The sequence below is a fragment of the Papio anubis genome, chromosome 17 (genome assembly GCF_008728515.1).
Source record: "Papio anubis isolate 15944 chromosome 17, Panubis1.0, whole genome shotgun sequence".
Classification (NCBI taxonomy): domain Eukaryota; kingdom Metazoa; phylum Chordata; class Mammalia; order Primates; family Cercopithecidae; genus Papio; species Papio anubis.
Window position 1 is genome coordinate 19518194 of NC_044992.1, and position 19424 is coordinate 19537617.

General features: G+C 46.5%; 1 protein-coding gene across 2 annotated transcripts in view; it reads right to left on the minus strand.

Annotated features, from left to right (window-relative positions):
* Positions 1-19424, minus strand: part of USP22 (ubiquitin specific peptidase 22) — a 43711-nt gene that overhangs the window by 14256 nt on the left and 10031 nt on the right. Inside the window, exons 2-6 of one of the 2 annotated variants that reach the window (XM_031656999.1) lie at positions 14457-14589; positions 7634-7747; positions 5643-5744; positions 4264-4433; positions 1953-2199 (exon numbers count right to left, since the gene is read on the minus strand). In XM_031656999.1, coding sequence (XP_031512859.1) covers positions 1953-2199; positions 4264-4433; positions 5643-5744; positions 7634-7747; positions 14457-14589 — 766 coding nt within the window. The remainder of the gene's footprint in view (positions 1-1952; positions 2200-4263; positions 4434-5642; positions 5745-7633; positions 7748-14456; positions 14590-19424) is intronic. The other variant, XM_031657000.1, reaches the window with a different exon arrangement.

A 19424-nucleotide genomic window follows, 5' to 3' on the forward strand; every position in this document is an offset into this window, starting at 1 on the left:
TTCTGAGAGGGATCTCAAATTCATGGGACAAAATGTTAGGGGACAAGAATATCCATACAGGAAGACGCAAAGAATGATGAACAGAATGGCCGGGCGCGATGGCTCACGCCTGTAATTCCAGCACTTTGGGAGGCCGAGGCGGGCGGATCACGAGGTCAGGAGATCAAGACCATCCTGGCTAACACAGTGAAACCCCATCTTTACTAAAAATACGAAAAACTAGCTGGGTGTGGTGGCACACGCCTGTAGTCCCAGCTACTCAGGAAGCTGAGGCAGGAGAATCACTTGAACCCAGGAGGCAGAGGTTGCAATGAGCTGAGATCGCACCACTGCACTCCAGCCTGGCGAGACGGCGAGACAGCGAGACTGTGACTCAAAAACAAAAGAAAACAAAACAAAAGTCGATAAACAGAAAGATGCCGTGGAGGCCAAAAGGATAAACAACTGCACGTAACCAAGGGCACGTGGCCAGGCACTTGCTAAATGGCTCTGGCAACCACGTTTCTAAACAGAAGAACCCGACATCAGACATTTCCAAGGGAATTCTGTCAGAAGCACGTCAGTGGTTTTGTCACATTTTTGGTCATATGAATATTTTAACAGCGATGCATTTTTGAACAAGTGATTTTTAGAACATCTTTCTGCTGCTTGCAGAAGGCTCTTCGTTATTCTGACTAGGTGCTTGAGATAATAGCGTAGTCGACTTTCACAGTGCTCTTTCCTCTCATAAATCATACTAGGAAACAAAACTCTACCTAAGCTACTAAACACTAAGTAACTTTCATTTGATTTCTAGGGTAAGGATTAAAAGGATCACGCAGTTTTTCAGAGCGGAAAAAAAAAGCACCAAAAGAAAACAGAACCCAGTCACATTTGACCAAAACCAGCCATTTTAGCTCAACTGTGGGTTGTTTCTGGGCTGTGATCTCAGAACCCACAGGGTGTGCGTAAGCGCCTAGCCCCGGCTGCACAGCCCTGAGACTGGTGAGAAGCGATGGGAAGGCCAGCCCACCAGGCTGCTCAACTCGGTGAACTGTCAGAACAGGACTCTGTTCTCTAAAAGACTCCAAGTTAAAATTAACCGGTAGGATATTGCCTACAACTAGCTGTGCCAGCCCAGAAGCCACAGGTAACTCACAAGCAACCAGGTGCCCTGTTAGCTGAGGGCATGGCTTCTCAGAGTGTGGCATCTGAACCAGCGGCATCAGCATCAGCTGGCAACCGAGTAGGAGTGAAGCAGCCCTTGCACCCCGGAGACCTGCTGAATCAGAAACGCCAGCACGGGCTTTAGGAAGACCTGCAAGTGACCAGCCCACTGTGTGAGAATCACCCCTCAGTCTCTCTGCCTGTAGAGACAGACTTCAGCTGCAGGTCTCTCACACTGGGATCTCCACCGTGAGGAGTGCTGAGGAGCCGATCTTGGCTGAAGTCATTCAGTCCTAGCCTCCCACCTCCAGCCCTAAGAGCTGCCCCCGCCAACTATCAACAGCACACACCTCTGAGAACCTCGTGAGGGCACCACCCTGGGGCCAGGCTGTGGGACGATGTTGTGGGGGAGATGGCCCAGGCCCAATGAGACCCCAAGAGAAGCTTTGCTCGTCCTATGTCCCAGCTCTCCGGCTATTTCAGAGCAACCACCAGTCCTTCTGGAGAGTCCCCAAGGGGAAGGAGACGGCTGGCTGATTGTGTTTGGGGGATGTCCAGAAGCCTCAGGCCTGATAACCCACAGGATCCCAGAAATGCCAAGGCAGGCAGGGACCTCAAAGCACAGGCCCAAGAGGGCTCCAAGAACTTGCTGTTCACTGTGATGGGTCACTGAGGACCTGCCATACTGCTGGAACTACTTCCTCGCCTCTTAAAAACAAACCAGGAGGAGCCTCTCTGAGGTCATTAGTTATGGTGACCTCAGAAACAAATGACAACAAAGGCTACAAAACAATGGAACGTGTCACCTGTGCCCCTTTCTGCACGAGCGCACACGCTCGCTTTGCTTCCTTCCCCTTCGAGGAAAACATCCTGCGCTGGTGGAGGGCACAGAGCCCAGCGCCCACCTTTGCAGTGTCGGTGGAGCACGTCCAGGGCCGCGATGAGGAACTCGTGGGCATCCTGCTGCTCGTAGCCTGCCAGGTGCCTCGCGTGGGTCCACACCAGGTGCAGCAACTTATAAGGGATGTGAGGGGACCGGTGTCCGGAGTAAAACTGCCACAGGGTGGGGAAAGGAAACCTTGTCAGGAATAAATGTAGACTCTGAACACAGAGTACACACAATCAAAACCTTTATCAGATGCCTACCATTGGCTGTCGTTCATTTGACACAAATGGTTCAATTTTACTTTTCTACTTTTTGCAAAGTCTATTTTTATCTGGGCTCATTGGACTTTTTGAGTCCTCATATGAATTTTTACCTTTCCACCATCTAGTTTTCCACATATAAGCCTAAAAGATGAATTATGACTTGCTACTATGAGATCACAGGCAAATAAAAGTGACTCGATTTGCCCAATACTAGTTTCCTCAAAGCACCAGCCAAACCACTCCGGCCCATGGACACCAGCACCGCCACAAAGGGAAGCACATCACTGTGATGATGCAGAATTCACCAGCATCAGCCACAGGACTCTCTGGCTCTGAGGCTAATGGCAATGAGCTCAGGGCTTGCCAGCCAATCAATCCTCTCCACCAGCTCCATTCAGGACCCAGACCCAGCAGCACACCTTCCATCCCACGGCTCCCTCACCAGGTCAGACCCACAGAAGGGTCTTGCCTGTTCAAATACAGAATTCATGACAGTTTTGTTCCTCATCAAAAAACCCCAAAACCATAGACCACCCAAATGTGTCTGAATTGGGAAACAGACAACCATAGCCTATCTACATAATGGAACCCAACTCAGCCATCGAAAGCACACGTCATGGATGCACGCAAGACACGGGTGAATCCACCCAGTATTATGTTAAGTAGGGACAGCCAGATTCTGAAAGGCTACTTCCTGCATGCATCCATCCATATGATGTGCTGGTAAAGGACACTCAAGGGACCGAAGACAGATCGGCGGCTGCCGAGGTCTGGGGACTAGGGGTTGACTTCAGAGGGGCATGAGGGAGTTTGGGGAGGTGACGGCTCTTCATCTTGAGTAGCAGCAGTTACAAAACTATGCATTCATCAAAACCCATCTACCTATACACTAAAAGGTGGATGTGACTGTAATTTACACCTTAACAAACCTGAGTCTAAAAACAATCTAACACAAGGAGCTTATCACTAAAGTCAGTGACACAACCGCCCACCAACTTCCCAGCTGCCCCCTCCTTTCTCCTATTTGGGCCGTGCCCCCAGCAGTTATGGCACATTGCAGGTACTTTGAGGAAATGGCTTAGGCGCAACCAGAGGCTGGCAATCTGTTTTTGAAAGGCCCAGGCAGTAAATAATTTCCGCTTTCCAGGTTGAATAGCCTCTGTCCAAACGCTCAACTCTGCAGCTGTGTTGCAGAGCTCAACTCTGCAACTCCACAAAAGTGACCAATGACCAGACATACACGAGTGAGCCGGCATGGCTGCGTCTCTCAGAGGTTACCAACAGAAACAGGCCAGGGCTGTTGGCTGGCTGCTGTGCAAGGCACCTGAAGAACAGGCACCAGCCTGGTTATTAGTTGAGGTAACTGAGCTGCTTCAGCTCTGAGAGGCATGTCTGAGTCACGGAGCCGGTGGGGGCTGAGGCGGCAGCCGTGATACGCCTTGCCCTGAGCACTGCCATGCTCTGACGCCAGGGACAGACGTGGACAGGAATGCTACACATGCAGCCCACAAGAACTGCCAACGTGTAGCACGTAGCTCATGAGGACAGAGGCTCTGACTGGGCATGCTTAGAGAGGCCTGGCAGCGGAGGAGACCCACATACCAGGGCGCAGGAGGGTGGCACATGCATGCCCTTCTGAGCCAGGAAGGTAGACCATGGAGGAAGAGGAATGGGGAGAATCACCCGCCTTTAGAGACAAATGTCACCCGCCAGGGAACTCTCTGCCACACGCCTCTCAAAGAGCTCCTCCTTGTTCTGAGTCAGCAGCCCGTCCCCCCAAATCATGTCAGGTCTTCCCTTTTTGGAAAACTGTGTTTTCCATAATAGACATGTATATTAAACAGTAACTTACTACAAAAGGTTCTAAATGTATCTTTCTTTATCACGGTCCACCCTATTGAACTTTTTTTTTTTTAAGTGGAAACAAAGTAACAGAAATGCTCCCCTGCATTAGTCAATGGTGCTCACCTCCTGAAACAGTGAGGACATCTCACAGACCAGACAGGAGCTGGGGCTCTGCATCTCACAGCGGTGCCTGTCAGACAGGAAGAAGTCCCGCAGAAGTGGCGTGTGGGTCAGCGCCTGCACGATGCAGTTCATGAAGCACGTGTTCCCAAGGTTGATGAGCCCGCGCAGACCTGGACACAAGTCGCCGGAGAGCCGGGGTTACCCATGTGCTGAGCCACAGGTGCCGCTGGATCCCAGTGGCTTCCTCTACCTCTACATACTCATTTTCTTTTATTCATTCATTCAAGAAGCCGGAAAACGATGAGGTATCGCATTTTGCTAGTTTTACGCCACTTTTACATGAACGGTATTGAAGAATGTCCACCACCATCGCCCCCTCCCACTTCGGCCGTTGTATGCTTTGACAGAATTACATAAATATAGTTTCTATGGCAACAGGCCAGGTCAGAGTGGAGCCTAACAAACAAACAAAACAGCTTTTTAAAAATGTTCTAGGACACTTGGACACACGAAGGGAAACATCACACACCGGGGCCTGTCGTGGGGTGGGGAAGAGGGATAGCATTAGGAGATATACCTAACGTAAATGACGAGTTAATGGGTGCAGCACACCAAACACGGCACATGTATACATATGGAACAAATCTGCACGTTGTGCACATGTACCCTAGAACTTAAAGTATAATAATAATTTAAAAAAAAAATGTTCTAGGGCCAGGTGCAGGGGCTCATACTTGTAATCCCAGCACTTTGGGAAGCCAAGGCATGAGGATCACTGGAGCCCAGGAGTTCGACACCAGCCTGGGAAACATGGTGAAACGTCTCTACGCAAAACACAAAAATTAACCAAGCATGGTGGTGTGCACCTGCAATGCCAGCTACTTAGGAGGCTGAGGTGGAAGGATCACTTGGGCCCAGGATCACTGCTCGGAGGCTGCAGTGAATTGCACTCCAGCCTGGGCGACAGAGCAAGACTCTGTCTCAAAAAAAAAAAAAAAAAAAAAAAAAAAAAAAAAGTTCTAAAGGGTATTCCCTCAATTTGTAGAAAATTCAGCGAACACTTACACTCACACACATTTCTCTCCCTGAAGATTACTGTGCCCAGCCTCACCCTGGCCAGAATCAACTTGAGTCCCTTTACCCACACAGACACCGAAGGCTGTGAGGGCAGGGCCATTGCCACACATCACTCTGCACCCCACGCCCGCTACAGGTCCCTGCAGAGAACAGGTGCTCAAGAGCTGGTCGCTGAGCACATCGATAAGTGACAGTTATGCAGGGCTTCAACAGAATCATGTGGATTTACGAAACTCACAATTCTGTATTTACTTTTAAAGCCCGGAAAGAAACCTGGCTGAGTGAGGACGCCCTCCACCCACCTATGGTGCAGTTCGAGGTGATCTTTCTCCTTTTTGGGTTGTGCTTCAGCAGTTCAAGCTCCCGTTTGGTTGGTTCCCAAGTTGAAAACTTCTCTCCAGCGCCTAAAGCAAGCAGATGAAGGATAGTTCCAAGTGCTATTAGCTACATTTTCACATCGAGTGTGCTTACGCATAAAATCTGTGGCGCTGTGCTGTCTGTCAGGGTGCATATTTCAGTGGGCGACACCCACAGCACCACGGCTTTCTCAAACTCAACTGTGCTGACACGGGCTACACACAACACTTAAAGGAGCTTCTCACAGAGGGCATGAGCATGTGAGCTACGTTTCCTGCAAGAAGAAAAGCAGCACCCCCAGTCAAAACTACCCCAAAGCCAATGCCGAAACAGTTGTTTTTCAAATGTCTTCCATCCTTCAGCACACAGATGGCAGCATCAGCACCAACGGGAACTTACATGAAGGATTCTCCTGCAAACAAGTGAAACTGAAGGAGAGAGCATGCACTTTTCAGCAAACTGAAAGAGCATAAACACAGCGTAGAGTTACCAAACTAAAATAGATGCAACAGTTAAAAATGTGTGTGCCACAAAATATTCAAAGAGAGTGGTGTAAATGCTAATCGGCATCGTATTCCATTCAATGCACACCCTATGCACTCAAGAGGTACTTGTTCCATGCCAACCAACATTTATGAATACTTCAAAATACCTTAAAAGACACGTCATGTAGGATAGATGGAATTATAAAATGATTCTAGAAGAATTCCATTTTAATCCTGGACAAACATTTCTTAGGCCTGTGCTTTAAATGCTCTGCACAAAACAATACACCCACACTTAGTCACAATGTTATTACATTTCTGAGAGTGTTCCCTGAGAAGAGGGAACACAAGTCAAAGATTGCTCTCCAGAAAAGACTCGTTAAACACAAATAACTCTGCTCACTGAAAGTGCCCCTGTTGCTACTCTTCCCTTCTCAAAACACTGGGGTGTGTTCAATGGAGAGTAATCAAGGCAAGAATGTAAAACAGGTGTCAGGTTCATATGTTTCCTTTGCCAACAGCGATGGCTTTGCTACCAGAGAGATCAGATGCTCACCTGTCAACTGGGGCAAACCACACCTGCCACTATGTCGCTATCATTGTCAACCACTACGAGCATCTGTCAGAATTAAAAATCAAAAAAAAAAAAAACACAAACAAACAAACTCAGGGAAGCCAAGACAAAATAAATGATAAAAAGCAAATGACTGCATGTTTGCACCTCTCCCTCTGTGCAGACAGCAACCAGAGCATGTGGCCACAGAGAGGCAACAGCAAGTGCAAAACCCACACTGGTGCAAGAGCCACAAGGGCAGCTCACAGGATTGCAAGGATCTGACTGTGCAGTGGGGCTGCTGGGAGACTCTGTTTCCATCTGGTGGGTTCACGCTGCTGACATTGATTTAACATCACCCAAACAGTCCAGAGTTTTAAAACAGATTCTACGACAACTGATCAGAAAATAGTCTGCTCTCCTGGGAGGAAGGAGGTATGTTTACACATAACATTACTGCAAAGAGATCGCTTGCTAGAATTCAACAGAGCTGAGGGCAAACCACTCAGGGACGTCCAGGTACGGAGTCGCCTGTCCCCGAGAGGTGTGACCTCGCCACACTGGTTCAGCCCCACATCTGCAGGTGTGCTGTGGGAGAGCTTAAGTACTGCTGGAGTTGTTCCCCTGACCCAGCTGCGGGCCCTGGGGGACCTGCAAGGGAACACCTTGGAAGCGGTCCCAGGCAAACAGGCAGCTATGCATGCCTCGACGCTAGCCCCCTCCCCTGCCGTGCACAGCTTCAGCTGACTCCACTGTGGGCTCTAGGGGAAGGTAGGGGGCCTGTTCCCACCAGCCCACCACTTCCCACCCAGCTACTTCTCTTTCTCCTACTGGGTCTGCCCTTGATGGACATGAGGGAACTGCAGGATCAAGCAGGTAAATTGAGGTGGAACCAAACCTTGCATTTTCCAAGCCTTCCGCTGCTCCTCCTTGGCGATTATTTCCATGTCTTTGTCGTAGATGTAGTCCTGGCACAGAAAGCAGTAGATGCCTCCGTACATCAGATCAATGGCTGAGGAGAGAAAGGAGGGAGGAGAAACCGATTGAATTAAAAACCACAGGGTAAGGCTGCAAGGCAGAGTTAAACACAGTGAGGTTCTGTAGACACTGACTGTCCATAGCACCTTCCTATGCATAAGCGGGGAAGCCAGTCCAGTGGGGTCTCCTATCCTGAGCAGGTGAGGGGCATGCACTGTGTTTGGCAGCTCACATCCAGGGCTGAGGTGTCTAAAAAACAGAGGCAACCCACACATACTTTTCAAAGCAGCCAATACTCCAGGATCGGGACCTCTGCCACCTTCTCTGCGTGGTATTTAAAACTGGTACAACTGCATTGGATATTTTCAGTCCTGGCCACCTGACACGGAGTGACTATGCTTCCCTCCATCTAGAATTCCTGACACCATCACCATAAAGAATGTGACAGCAACTTGCTGTGACTTTTGTGATTGGCGGCATTTGCTACTCTTACCTTAAGGACAGGGGGAAAATAGTTTCTTATCAGATGACCTTCATTGACATCTTGACCCAGAGTTACCTGAAGGTGGGTCTTCCACCACAGTTTCTCAACTGCATCTTCTATAAAATGGGACTAATAGGTTGGGAGCTGTGGCTCATGCCTGTTATCCCATCACTTTGGGAAGCCGATGTGGGCAGATCATTTGAGGCCAGAAGTTCAAGACCAGCCTGGTCAACACGGTGAAACCCCATCTCTACTAAAGTACAAAAATTAGCCAGGCATGGTGGCACACGCCTGTAACCCCAGCTACTCGGGAGGCTGAGGCATGAGAATAGCTGAAAGCTGGGAAGGGGAGGTTGCAGTGTGCCAAGATCTTGCCACTGCACTCCAGCCTGGGCAACAGAATGAGACTCTGTCTCAAAAAATAAAAATAAAAAAATTATAGTAATACTAGTATATTCTTTTTACAAACAAGAAGAGATACAATATGTATGTATAAATTTCAATTTTCTAAAACAGTGACAAGAAACTGTTCATAGTCGTTTCCTTCGAGGAGAAGTATACCTTTTCATGTTGTTTGAACTTTCTAATCATGTGCATGTCCAGTTTTTAATTGTCAACATAAACCTTTATTTTATGGAAATATCCACTTTTGCTTTCTTTGTTAAAAGGAATAATTTGTAAAAAGTCAAAAAAAAAAAATAAAATAAAATAAAATAAAATAAAATAGGACTAATAGCTTGGGCTCTTAATTATTTTATTTATAAAAGCAAGTGAGATAAAGTCCTCTGAGTGCCTGAAAAAAGGTACTGCGTCTCCATTTAACAATTTAAAAACAACCGCGGTTGGCCAGGCGCGGTGGCTCACGCCTGTAATCCTAGCACTTTGGGAGGCCGAGGCAGGTGGATCATGAGGTCAGGAGATGGAGACCATCCTGGCTAACACGGTAAAACCCTGTCTCTACTAAAAGTACAAAAAGTAGCCGGGCATGGTGGCATGTGCCCATACTCCCATCTACTCGGGAGGCTGAGAAGGAGAAAGGTGTGAAACTGGAAGAGAAACCCGGCATGGTGGCTCACACCTGTCATCTCAGTGCTTTGGGAAGCTGAGGTGAGTGGATCACTTGAGCTCAGGAGTTCAAGACCAGACTAGGCAACATGGTGAACCCCCATCTCTACAAAAATTAGCCGGGTGTGGTGGTGCATGTCTATGGTCCCAGCTACTCAGGAGGCTTAGGTGGAAGGATGGCTTGACTGAAGTGAGCCAAGATTGCACCACTGCACTCCAGCCTGGGCGAGAGTGGCAGACTCTTGTCTCCCAAAAAAAAAAAGGCGGGGGAGAGTGGGGCTTAAATCCACGCAATGTCAGACACCTGGGAGACAGCAAAGCACAGAGGAAAGAGCATGGATTGAGAGTAACTGGCACCAGCCCTCACTCTGCCACCTGCCAACTGTGTACCTTTCATCAGTTACTCCACGCCTCTGAGCCTCAGTTTCCTCTGCGGTAAGATGCTGATAGCAACCGCACTAGTGCTTCCCAAGGCTGTGTGATGGTTAGGTTAGTATATAATTTAAGTGCATCCCCAGATAAACAGGGAAGTCTTGGAACATCGCAGTTTTATTCTACTTCATGTCTTAAGCTACTATGACTTAGACTGTGGTAGCTCTTTGAAGTCTTCCAAAGCAGATCTGTTGAAACTCAAAATAGCAGTTTAAGATTCCCAAGGCTACCTTCTGCCCTACTCAAAACATTCACAAAATGCCAACAACGATGTTAAAGTCCTGGTGGGAGCTGTCGCAGAGCTCAGCCATCAACCCTTTGCCACTTCCTGTTAATCAGCAGTACAGCCCCAGCACATGGACATCACAGAGAAATCCTGACAGAGACAAGTTTACAATAAGGGTGATGAGAATTTACAGTAAGGCCGAGACATTCCGTGAAAAACAGCCCACACACATAGCTGACAACAAAAATTCTACCCTGGGAAGATAGATCACCATTCCAGTGCCTACTATGTAAATCCTTCTAGATCTAGGCCTTCTTTAAGACGCCTTCACACTGCAACACTCCCACTGCCTAAAACCAACTGACATCCACAAGGCGTCAGGACCATTCGAGGGGAGAGGATATCTCTTTAACAAATGCTGCTGGGACAACTGTATATTCACATACAAATCCTTACCTCATACCGTATACAAAAATTAACTCAAATGGATCACAGACCTAAATAGGAGAACCAAAAGTATAAAACTCGTAGAAGAAAACACAGGGGCAAGTCTTCGCGACCTCGGATTTGGTGAGCAATTCTTAGATCTGACACCAAAACCACCAGCAACAAAAAAGATAAACTTGGCTGGACGGCGGCAGCTCACACCTGGAATCCCAGCACTTTGGGAGGCGGAGGCGGGAGGATCACTTGAGCCCAGAGTTCAAGATCACCTTGGAAACATGGTGAAACCCCATCTCTAAACAAAATACAAAAAATTAGCCAGGCATGGGGGTGCGTACCTGTGGTCCCAGCCACTTAGGAGGCTGAGGTGGGAGGACAACTTCAGCTTGGGAGGCTGAGGCTGTAGTGAGCTGTGGCTGTGCCACTGCACTCCAGCCTGGGTGACAGAGTGAGATAGTGTCTCAAAAAAGGAAAGAAAAGAAAAAAGAAACTGGACTTCATCACCATTAAAAACATCTGATCGTGTGCTTCAAAGGACACTATCAAGAAACTAAAAAGAACCTACAGAAAGGGAGAAAACATTTGCAAATCATACATCTGCGCAGAGTCCAGCATCCAGAATATACCCACACACTGCAACACACGCTCACACTGTATAATGTGCATGTGTACATACAAAGAGCAACAACCACCGAACAGTCCGATTAAAAAAACGCAACGGATGTGAACTGGTATTTCTCCAAACATACAAATGGCCCAAAAGGCACATGAAAAAATATTAAACATTATTGGTCATTAAGAAAATGAAAACCAAAGCCACAATGAGATACCATTTCACACTCACTATGAGGGGTATTAAAAAATAAATGTTGGCAAGGATGTGAACAAACTGGAAAGCTTGTCCATCACCGGTGGGAATTAAAAAGGTGCAGCCACAAAAGAAAAGATGGTGCTTCCAATAAGTGAAGCAGAGTGATTTGATGACCCTGCCAGCTCACTTCTAGGTGTACATCCAAGAGAAATGAAAACATGTCCCCCTAGAATTACACACGATGTCCATAGTGGCACTATTCCTAAGAGCCAAGAAGGTGGGAACAACCCAAACGTCCATCAGCAGATGAACGGATGAAAAATGTGGTCTACATACACAATGGAGCGTGACTGAGCCATAGGAAGGAATGAAATACTAATCCATAACACAACTCGGATGAATCACAAATGCATGCTAGCAGAAAGAAGCCAGACACAAAGGGCCACATGTTATATGATTCCACACATATGAAATATCCAGGATAGGCAAACCCATAGAGACGGAAAGCAGATTCCAGTCACCAAGGGACAGGAGAGAGCGACAGGCGGTGATCTGTTAATAGCGCATTCCTCTGCGGTGCAAAAAAGTTTTGAATTAGAGAGGTGGAGGACACACAACACTGTAAATGTGCTAAATGTCACCGAGTTGTAGACTTAAAAATAGTTAATTGGGCCAGGCGTGGTGGCTCAAGCCTGTAATCCCAGCACTTTGGGAGGCTGAGGCGGATGGATCACCTGAGGTCAGGAGTTCAAGACCAGCCTGGCCAACGTGGTGAAACCCCATCTCTACAAAAATACAAAAATTAGCTGGGCATGTTGGTGTGCATCTGTAATCCCAGCTACTCGGGTGGTTGAGGCAGGGGAATCGTTTAAACCTGGGAGGCAGAGGCTGCAGTGAGCTGAGACCGCGCCATTGCACAGTGTGATACTGAGGTGACAGCTTCCAGATGTCCATAAGAAAACAACTGGATCATAAACACATCATAGAAGACAGAGGTATATTTTGCCTTAAAATCATCTCACTTCTTTTTTATTTTTTTTGAGTCTTGCTCTATCATCCAGGTTCGAGTGCAGTGGCTTGATCACAGCTCACCACAGCCTTGACCTCCTAGGCTCAAGTGATCCTCCCACCTCAGCCTCCTGAGTGAGTAGCTGGGACCACAGGCACACACCACCATGCCCTGCTAATTTTTAAATTTTTTTGTACAGACAGGATTTTACCATGTTGCCCAGACTGGTCTTGAGCTCCTGAGTTCAGGTAATTTGCCCACCTCAGCCTCCCAAAGTGCTGGGATTACAGGTGCAAGCCACACCGCTCCTCCCTCGTCTCACTTCTTTAAAACACAACAGAAAAAAAATTACTAGGAACAAAATCAGACACACCGTGGCCAGGCATGGTGGCTCAGGCCTGTAATCCCAGCACTTTGGGAGGCCACAGCCAAAGGATTGCTCAAGCCCAGGAGTTCAAGACTAGCCTAGGCAACACAGTGAGACCCTGCCTCTACAATTTTTTTTTTTTTTTGAGACACATTCTTGCTCTGTCGCCCAGGATGGAGTACAATGGCCTGATCTCAGCTCACTGCAACCTCCGCCTCCTGGGTTCAAGCAAGTCTCCTGCCTCAGCCTCCCAAGTAGCTGGGGACTACAGGCGCGTGCCACTGCACCCACCTAATTTTTTTGTTATTTTTAGTAGAGACGGGGTTTCACCATGTTGGCTGGGATGGTCTCAATCTCCTGACCTCATAATCTGCCTGCCTTGGCCTCCCAAAGTGCTGGGATTACAGGCGTGAGCCACCGCACCCAGCCAACAAAAAATTTTTAAACACAGGAAGTCACTCGGCCTCCCAAAGTGCTGGGATTCCAGGTGTGGCGGTGTGTGCCTGTGGTCCCAATGAGAGGCTGAGGTAGAAGGATCTCTTGAGCCCAGGTGGTCAAGGCCACAGGGAGCCAGGACTGCACCACTGCACTCCAGCCTGGACTCCAGACAAAGCAAGACCCTGTCTCCAAAAAAAAAAAAAAAGAAAAAAAAAAAATCAGACACACTTTTCGTGTCAGCCTCAGTTAAATCTGTGGGTCTTCTCCTTTACTATGAGTACTCCTTGTAGAGAGCTGTACGGGACGTGGGTGCAGTAACTTTATGGACTCACACGATGTTTCCAATAGGTCTTTCTAGGCTAACGCTTTTAAGAGAGCATCAAATTACAGAACTTCGGGGTGGAAAGGCCTAAAAATATCTTCACCTGGAATTGCTAAGCTCACATGAACTATTAGCTAAAACAGGTCTCCGGCTTGAACCCCTTGAAAACGCTATTCTGAAGGATATCCTGCCAACTCCATCAGCATTCCAAAGAAAACACTACTGTGTAGAAGAAAAAACATTTAATGCACAAAGTCAGAAAAAAAAGCCAGCCAGGTGCGGTGACTCACGCCTGTAATCCTTGCACTTTGGGAGGCCGAGGCAGGAGGATCATGTGAGGTCAGGAGTTTTGAGACCAACCTGGCCAACAGGGTGAAACCCTGTCTCTACTAAAATTACAAAAATTAGCCAGGCGTGGTAGCAGGCACCTGTAATCTGTTACTTGGGAGGCTGAGGCAGGAGAACTGCTTGAGCCCAGGAGGCAGAGGCTGCAGTGAGCCAAGATCAAACCACTGCACTCCACCCTGGGTGACAGAGCAAGACTCCATCTCAAAAAAAAAAAAAAAAAAAAGGAAGAAAAAGTCAAGCGCAAAACTGAGTTTTATGTAACTTCTAGAATGTAGAATGAGTTCGATTTTGCAAGGCTGTGAAAGGTAAATTAATCTTGAGGCCACACACAATGCTAAGGGAGCCTTTTCAAGAACTGTGTGACTGGAAACAATGAAACCCATTGCTGAAGGCCATAAAATCACCTACTCACATCCAACCCCTCGCTGGCCTCAGGGACCTCACATTGCATGGAGCTCTTTCCGTATAAATGTTTGCCTAAGGTGATTCCTAACTATGTGTTTCAAAGGGTCTGATGTTTCATTAGCAGGGACAGTGTAACTTTTCACAGGAAGTCAGCTGGACACAGCAGGCCATTCACTCAGAACCCTCTGATGCTAAGGCAAACTGGGGGCGCTATTCAGCTGAGCTCGGCTTGTCCCTTTCACTTCCCTTGCCAAGTGTCACCAGTGAGGGGCACGCGTTATTTGAGATAAATGACAAAGTGGACTTTTGGAAGAGTGGAACTGCAAATTAAAAATTGAACAGTAGCAATTTGGGGGCCACAACTATCCCCCCATCCCAGAAGCTTGCCTCACCCAGGTTGTGCCGCTTTGACTTCGCATGCTCGTGAATATGCTTCTTTGTGAAACAGCCGAAGAAGACGCAGTAGAGGCAGGAATGCAGCCTGTTGAGGTGGACGCCACAGACATGGCAGATGCAGGACTTGGCCTGAAATTCAGAGAAGAGGAAGGGTGAGCACTGTGTGATAGGACAGGGGTGCTCTGAGAAAACAGTCAAGCAAAGTATTCCCCCAAGACAGCTACTGGAGGAAAGGACAGGGAATTCCATCTCCAAGGCTTATCACTCTAGAGGATCAGTTTAATCCTTTCAATTCTCCCAAACAGGACTTCATTGAGTTGAAAACTAGCTCCCCATAAGAAAACTCAGCCCACAACCACAACTGCCAAAACCCTGTAAGCTACGGGGATGTTCACACACCTCCTCCTCCTGATCCTGACGGGCACCCCAAGCCCAGCTCCCATCCCCACTGCAGGCCAGCAACTCACACCTAGTCACCCTTAACCCAGACGTCATTAAAGGTTTGTGAATCCAGGTTCCAGGACCACAGCAAATTTAGAAGCAGTAAGAAAAAGGGAGGGAGACATGAATCAAAGCAAAGGACAGAAGAAAGAAAAAGGAGCAGGGCACTACCAAGAAACAGACCTCAGAAACCTGAAATGTCAATCACGGCAATGATGAGCACAGTGCTAACCAATCCTTACACTCCCAACCACCCAGGGGCGCCACTGACTCAATACTAACCGGATGTGTGAAAGGGGACAGCCACCACTGGCAACATTTGCATGATTCGAGCACAGAAATGAATAAGAAGACTTACTTATACTGAGTTTTAAAAGAATCCCTAAGTCCAGATTGATAAAACATATACACCTACTATGTACCCCTCAGATTTTTTAAAAAAGAAATTAATACTATACAAACACAAAGTCTTCTTCACAGAATTCCATCTAATAAATATCGTAGAAAGACAAAAATACAAGATCTTCATTTTATATTTATCATAGTAATAACTGATTCAGGCAAGAATCATCAGTGGATGCTAGAATCATTGGGTAAAAAATATTGTGTTGGCTGGGCGCGGTGGCTCAAGCCTGTAATCCCAGCACTTTGGGAGGCCGAGACGGGTGGATCACGAGGTCAGATTGAGACCATCCTGGCTAACACAGTGAAACCCCGTCTCTACTAAAAAAAAAAAAAAAAAAAAACTAGCCGGGCATGGTGGTGGGCGCCTGTAGTCCCAGCTACTCGGGAGGCTAAGGCAGGAGAATGCAGTAAACCCAGGAGGCGGATCTCAGTGAGCTGAGATCCGGCCACTGTACTCCAGCCTGGGTGACAGAGCGAGACTCCGTCTCAAAAAAAAAAAAAAAATTGTGTCATTCACAACTGTCAAAATAGTAGAAATGGCCCATATATTCATCAACAGATGAGTGGATGAACAAACTGTAGCATATACACAATGGAATATTAATTACTCCACCACAGAAAGGAGTAAAGTACTGACACACACTACAGTGCAGACTAGCCTTGAAAACATCATGCTAAGTGAAGGAAGCCAGAAACAAAGGATCACATATCCTATGAGTCTGTTTATATGAAATACTCAGGATAGGTAAATCCACCAACACAACTCAGATGGGACGTTGCCAGGGGCTGGGGACAGGTAGAACAAGGAACAAATTAAAACGTTTTCAAATTTGATAGAGGTAGGGCAGTGACTGCACAGTAGTGTGAACCACAAAATGTTGCTGAACAATTCCTCTGAAACGGTTAATTGTATTATGTGAATGTCACCTGGATAAAAAAATACATTAAGTTACATATACACCTGTCCCTCAGTATCTAGGAATTGATTCCAGGATCCCCTCAGGTACCAAAATCCATGGATATTCAAGTCCCGGATATAAAATGTACTTGCAAAGAACCTATGCATATCCTCCCATAAACTTTCAATCATCTCTAGATTACTTACAATACCTAACACAAAGTAGATGCTATGCTAGCAGTTACAGTGTATTGTTTCAGGAATAATGAGATAAGAAAAAGTCTGTACATGTTCATTACTGATGCACCTATCCCTTTCTTCCCCCAAATATCTTTGATTTGTGATTGAACCCACAGAGATGGAACTCAGACCGCTTGTGTATGTATGTATGTATGTACGTATGTATGTATGTACGTACGTATGCATGTACACATGTGTACTTGTGTATTGAGGCAATAGATACCTACAGTTTCAGAGTATCACTCCAGACTACTTCAGTCAATTAAACAGGAAAAGATTACCTCTACAATAGAGAACTCTGGCCAATGCCACCCTAACCAAACTTATCCCCGCCGCGGAGCACGCAGGTGCAGAGGACAATGTGGCAGCGCCTGTGGGGTGCTCAGACCAACATGATCCATCTGGAATCTGCTCCTGAGAAGTAGGGAGGCGTGTCCAAATTGAAAGACTTCTGCAAAATGACTGACCTGAGCTCTTCAAAAATATTCATGTAATGAAAGAAAAATAGGCTAGGAATTTCTAGATGACTCAAATCTAAAGACATATGAAAACAAATGCAATCCATGATCTTGGATTGAATCCGATATGCAAATTTTTAAAGGCATAAAGGATACTGGAACAATTCAGGCATTTAAAGTTGGACAATATTATGTTAGACAATACTATTTGAAAAGTTAAACTCTGAGTGTGATAACTGTATTGTGCTTATGTAGGAGACTATCCCAGTTCTTAGGAGGTAAACTATCATGATGTCTACAATCAGCCCTCAGGTGATTCAGAAAAAGATACGGAAATAAAACCAGTTAGCAAGAAGCTAACAACTAATGAATCCATATAAATGTATACAATATTCATTTTAGCATTCTTGCTAATGGTTGTAGGTTTCTTATTTTCAAAATAAACGGACAGAAGACAACTATTAAACTGAACATATGTACCCTACAGCCTAACCATTCAACTCATGGGTTTATATACAACCAAAGACACGTACAAGGACTTTTGTAGCATTATTACTTGCAACACCCCAACACTGAAAACAAACAAAATGTTCATTACTAGTAAAAAGAATAAACTCCAGTACAGTTAATTCAGTAGACAGCAATGAAAAGGAACCTATGATATACTCAACAGCATGGATGAATCTCAGAAATATAACACTCAACAAAACAGCTAAACACAATAAGCCCCTGCTGTGCTACACACTCCATTATATTCTATCTCTATTATACAACCTAGGATGCTCTTCTGCACGGGTTTACCAATCATCAGGGAAGACACAGTTTACAGGCCTTATGGAACCAACACAGCTAAAAGACAGCTTCTCTAACATTATTCAAGCAGCCAATCAACAAGACAATTGGCGCTAAATACAATAAACAGCTGTCTCTGACATACCGATAAAACCTTAATGTCTGGTATAGTCACGCACCACATAGCAATGTTTCAGTCAATGACAGGTTGCATGTACAATTGTGGTCCTGGAAGATTATAGTATCATATTTTTACTGTAACCTTCTCTATGTTTAGCTATAGATACACAAATGCTTACAATCGTGTTTCAATTGCCTACAGTGTTCAGTACAGTACATGCTGTACAGGTTTGCAGCCTAGGCACAACAGGCTCCATCACACAGCCTGGGTGTGCAGCAGGCTGTACCATCTAGCTTTGTGTTAAGTCACTCTATGACGTTCACACAAAGACAAAATTGCCTAACAATGCATTTCTCAGAATGTATTTAAACAATGCCAAAACTGTATTATTATTTTTCCCCAATCTACACTGTGGAACAGCACTTCCATTGATAATACTGTATCAGATTTAAATGTAATAGAGCCAGACGCATGAGTGATGTAGCACGCGTCTTCCGGTGTCTGGAGGAGGCCAGGAATAGCCTCTGGAGCGGCTACCCTGCAAACACTTTATTTCGGACTACTAGTCTCAGAATTTGAGATGAAATTTCTGTGGTGCTTAGTTACTTGGTTTGTGGTGGTTTGTTACAGCAGGCCCGGGTCACTCACGTGGGATTCACATTCATTTTTATTCTATCTCCCTTCACAGCACTGTAAAGTATAAAACACAGTTAGCGCATTGGCTCACGCCAGGAATACAGCATTTTGGGAAGCCGAGGTGGGCGGACAGCTTGAGGCCAGGAGTTCAAAACCAGCCTGGGCCAAATGGTGAAACCTCATCTCTACAAAAAATGCAAAAATTAGCTGGGCGTGGTGGCGCACACCTGTAGTCCCACCTACTCAGGATGGTTTGAGCCCAGGAGGTCAAGGCTGTAGTGAGCCAAGATCACACCACTGCCCTTTAGCCTGAGCAACAGAACCAGATCCTGTCTCAAAAAAAAAGAAAAGTTGAAAATGCATTCCCCGGCCGGGCGTGGTGGTTCACGCCTGTAATCCCAGCACTTTGGGAGGCCAAAGCAGGTAGATTATGAGGTCAGGAGATCGAGACCATCCTGGCTAACACGGTGAAACCCTGTATCTACTAAAAATACACAAAAAAATTAGCCAGGCATGGTAGTGGGTACCTGTGGTCCCAGCTACTTGGGAGGCTGAGGCAGGAGAATGGCGTGTACCAGGGAGGTGGAGCTTGCTGTGAGACTAGATCGCGCCACTGCACTCCAACCTGGGTGACTGACCCAGACTCCATCTCAAAAAAAAAAAAAAAATTCATTCCCCAGGCAACCGTGCGGCTCATGTTCCAAACATATCTTAGGACACATTTGCAGACAGTGGGGCTGGTGAGTAAGCCAAGGAGAGAAGCCCAGTGGGGGCACCCACATGCTAAAATGGACCCCGGAGGGGTGGCTCTGTTTAAGCAGCCCAGTACACCACTTCCTGGTGTGGTGGCTCCTGCAGAGGCAGGATTCCCCAGGCTGGCGGGTTTTCCTAGAAACTCAACCTAGAATCTACTACTCCCATAGCCCTTGCAATGATTTCTGAATTAAATCCCTTTCTCCTATAAATTAATTCA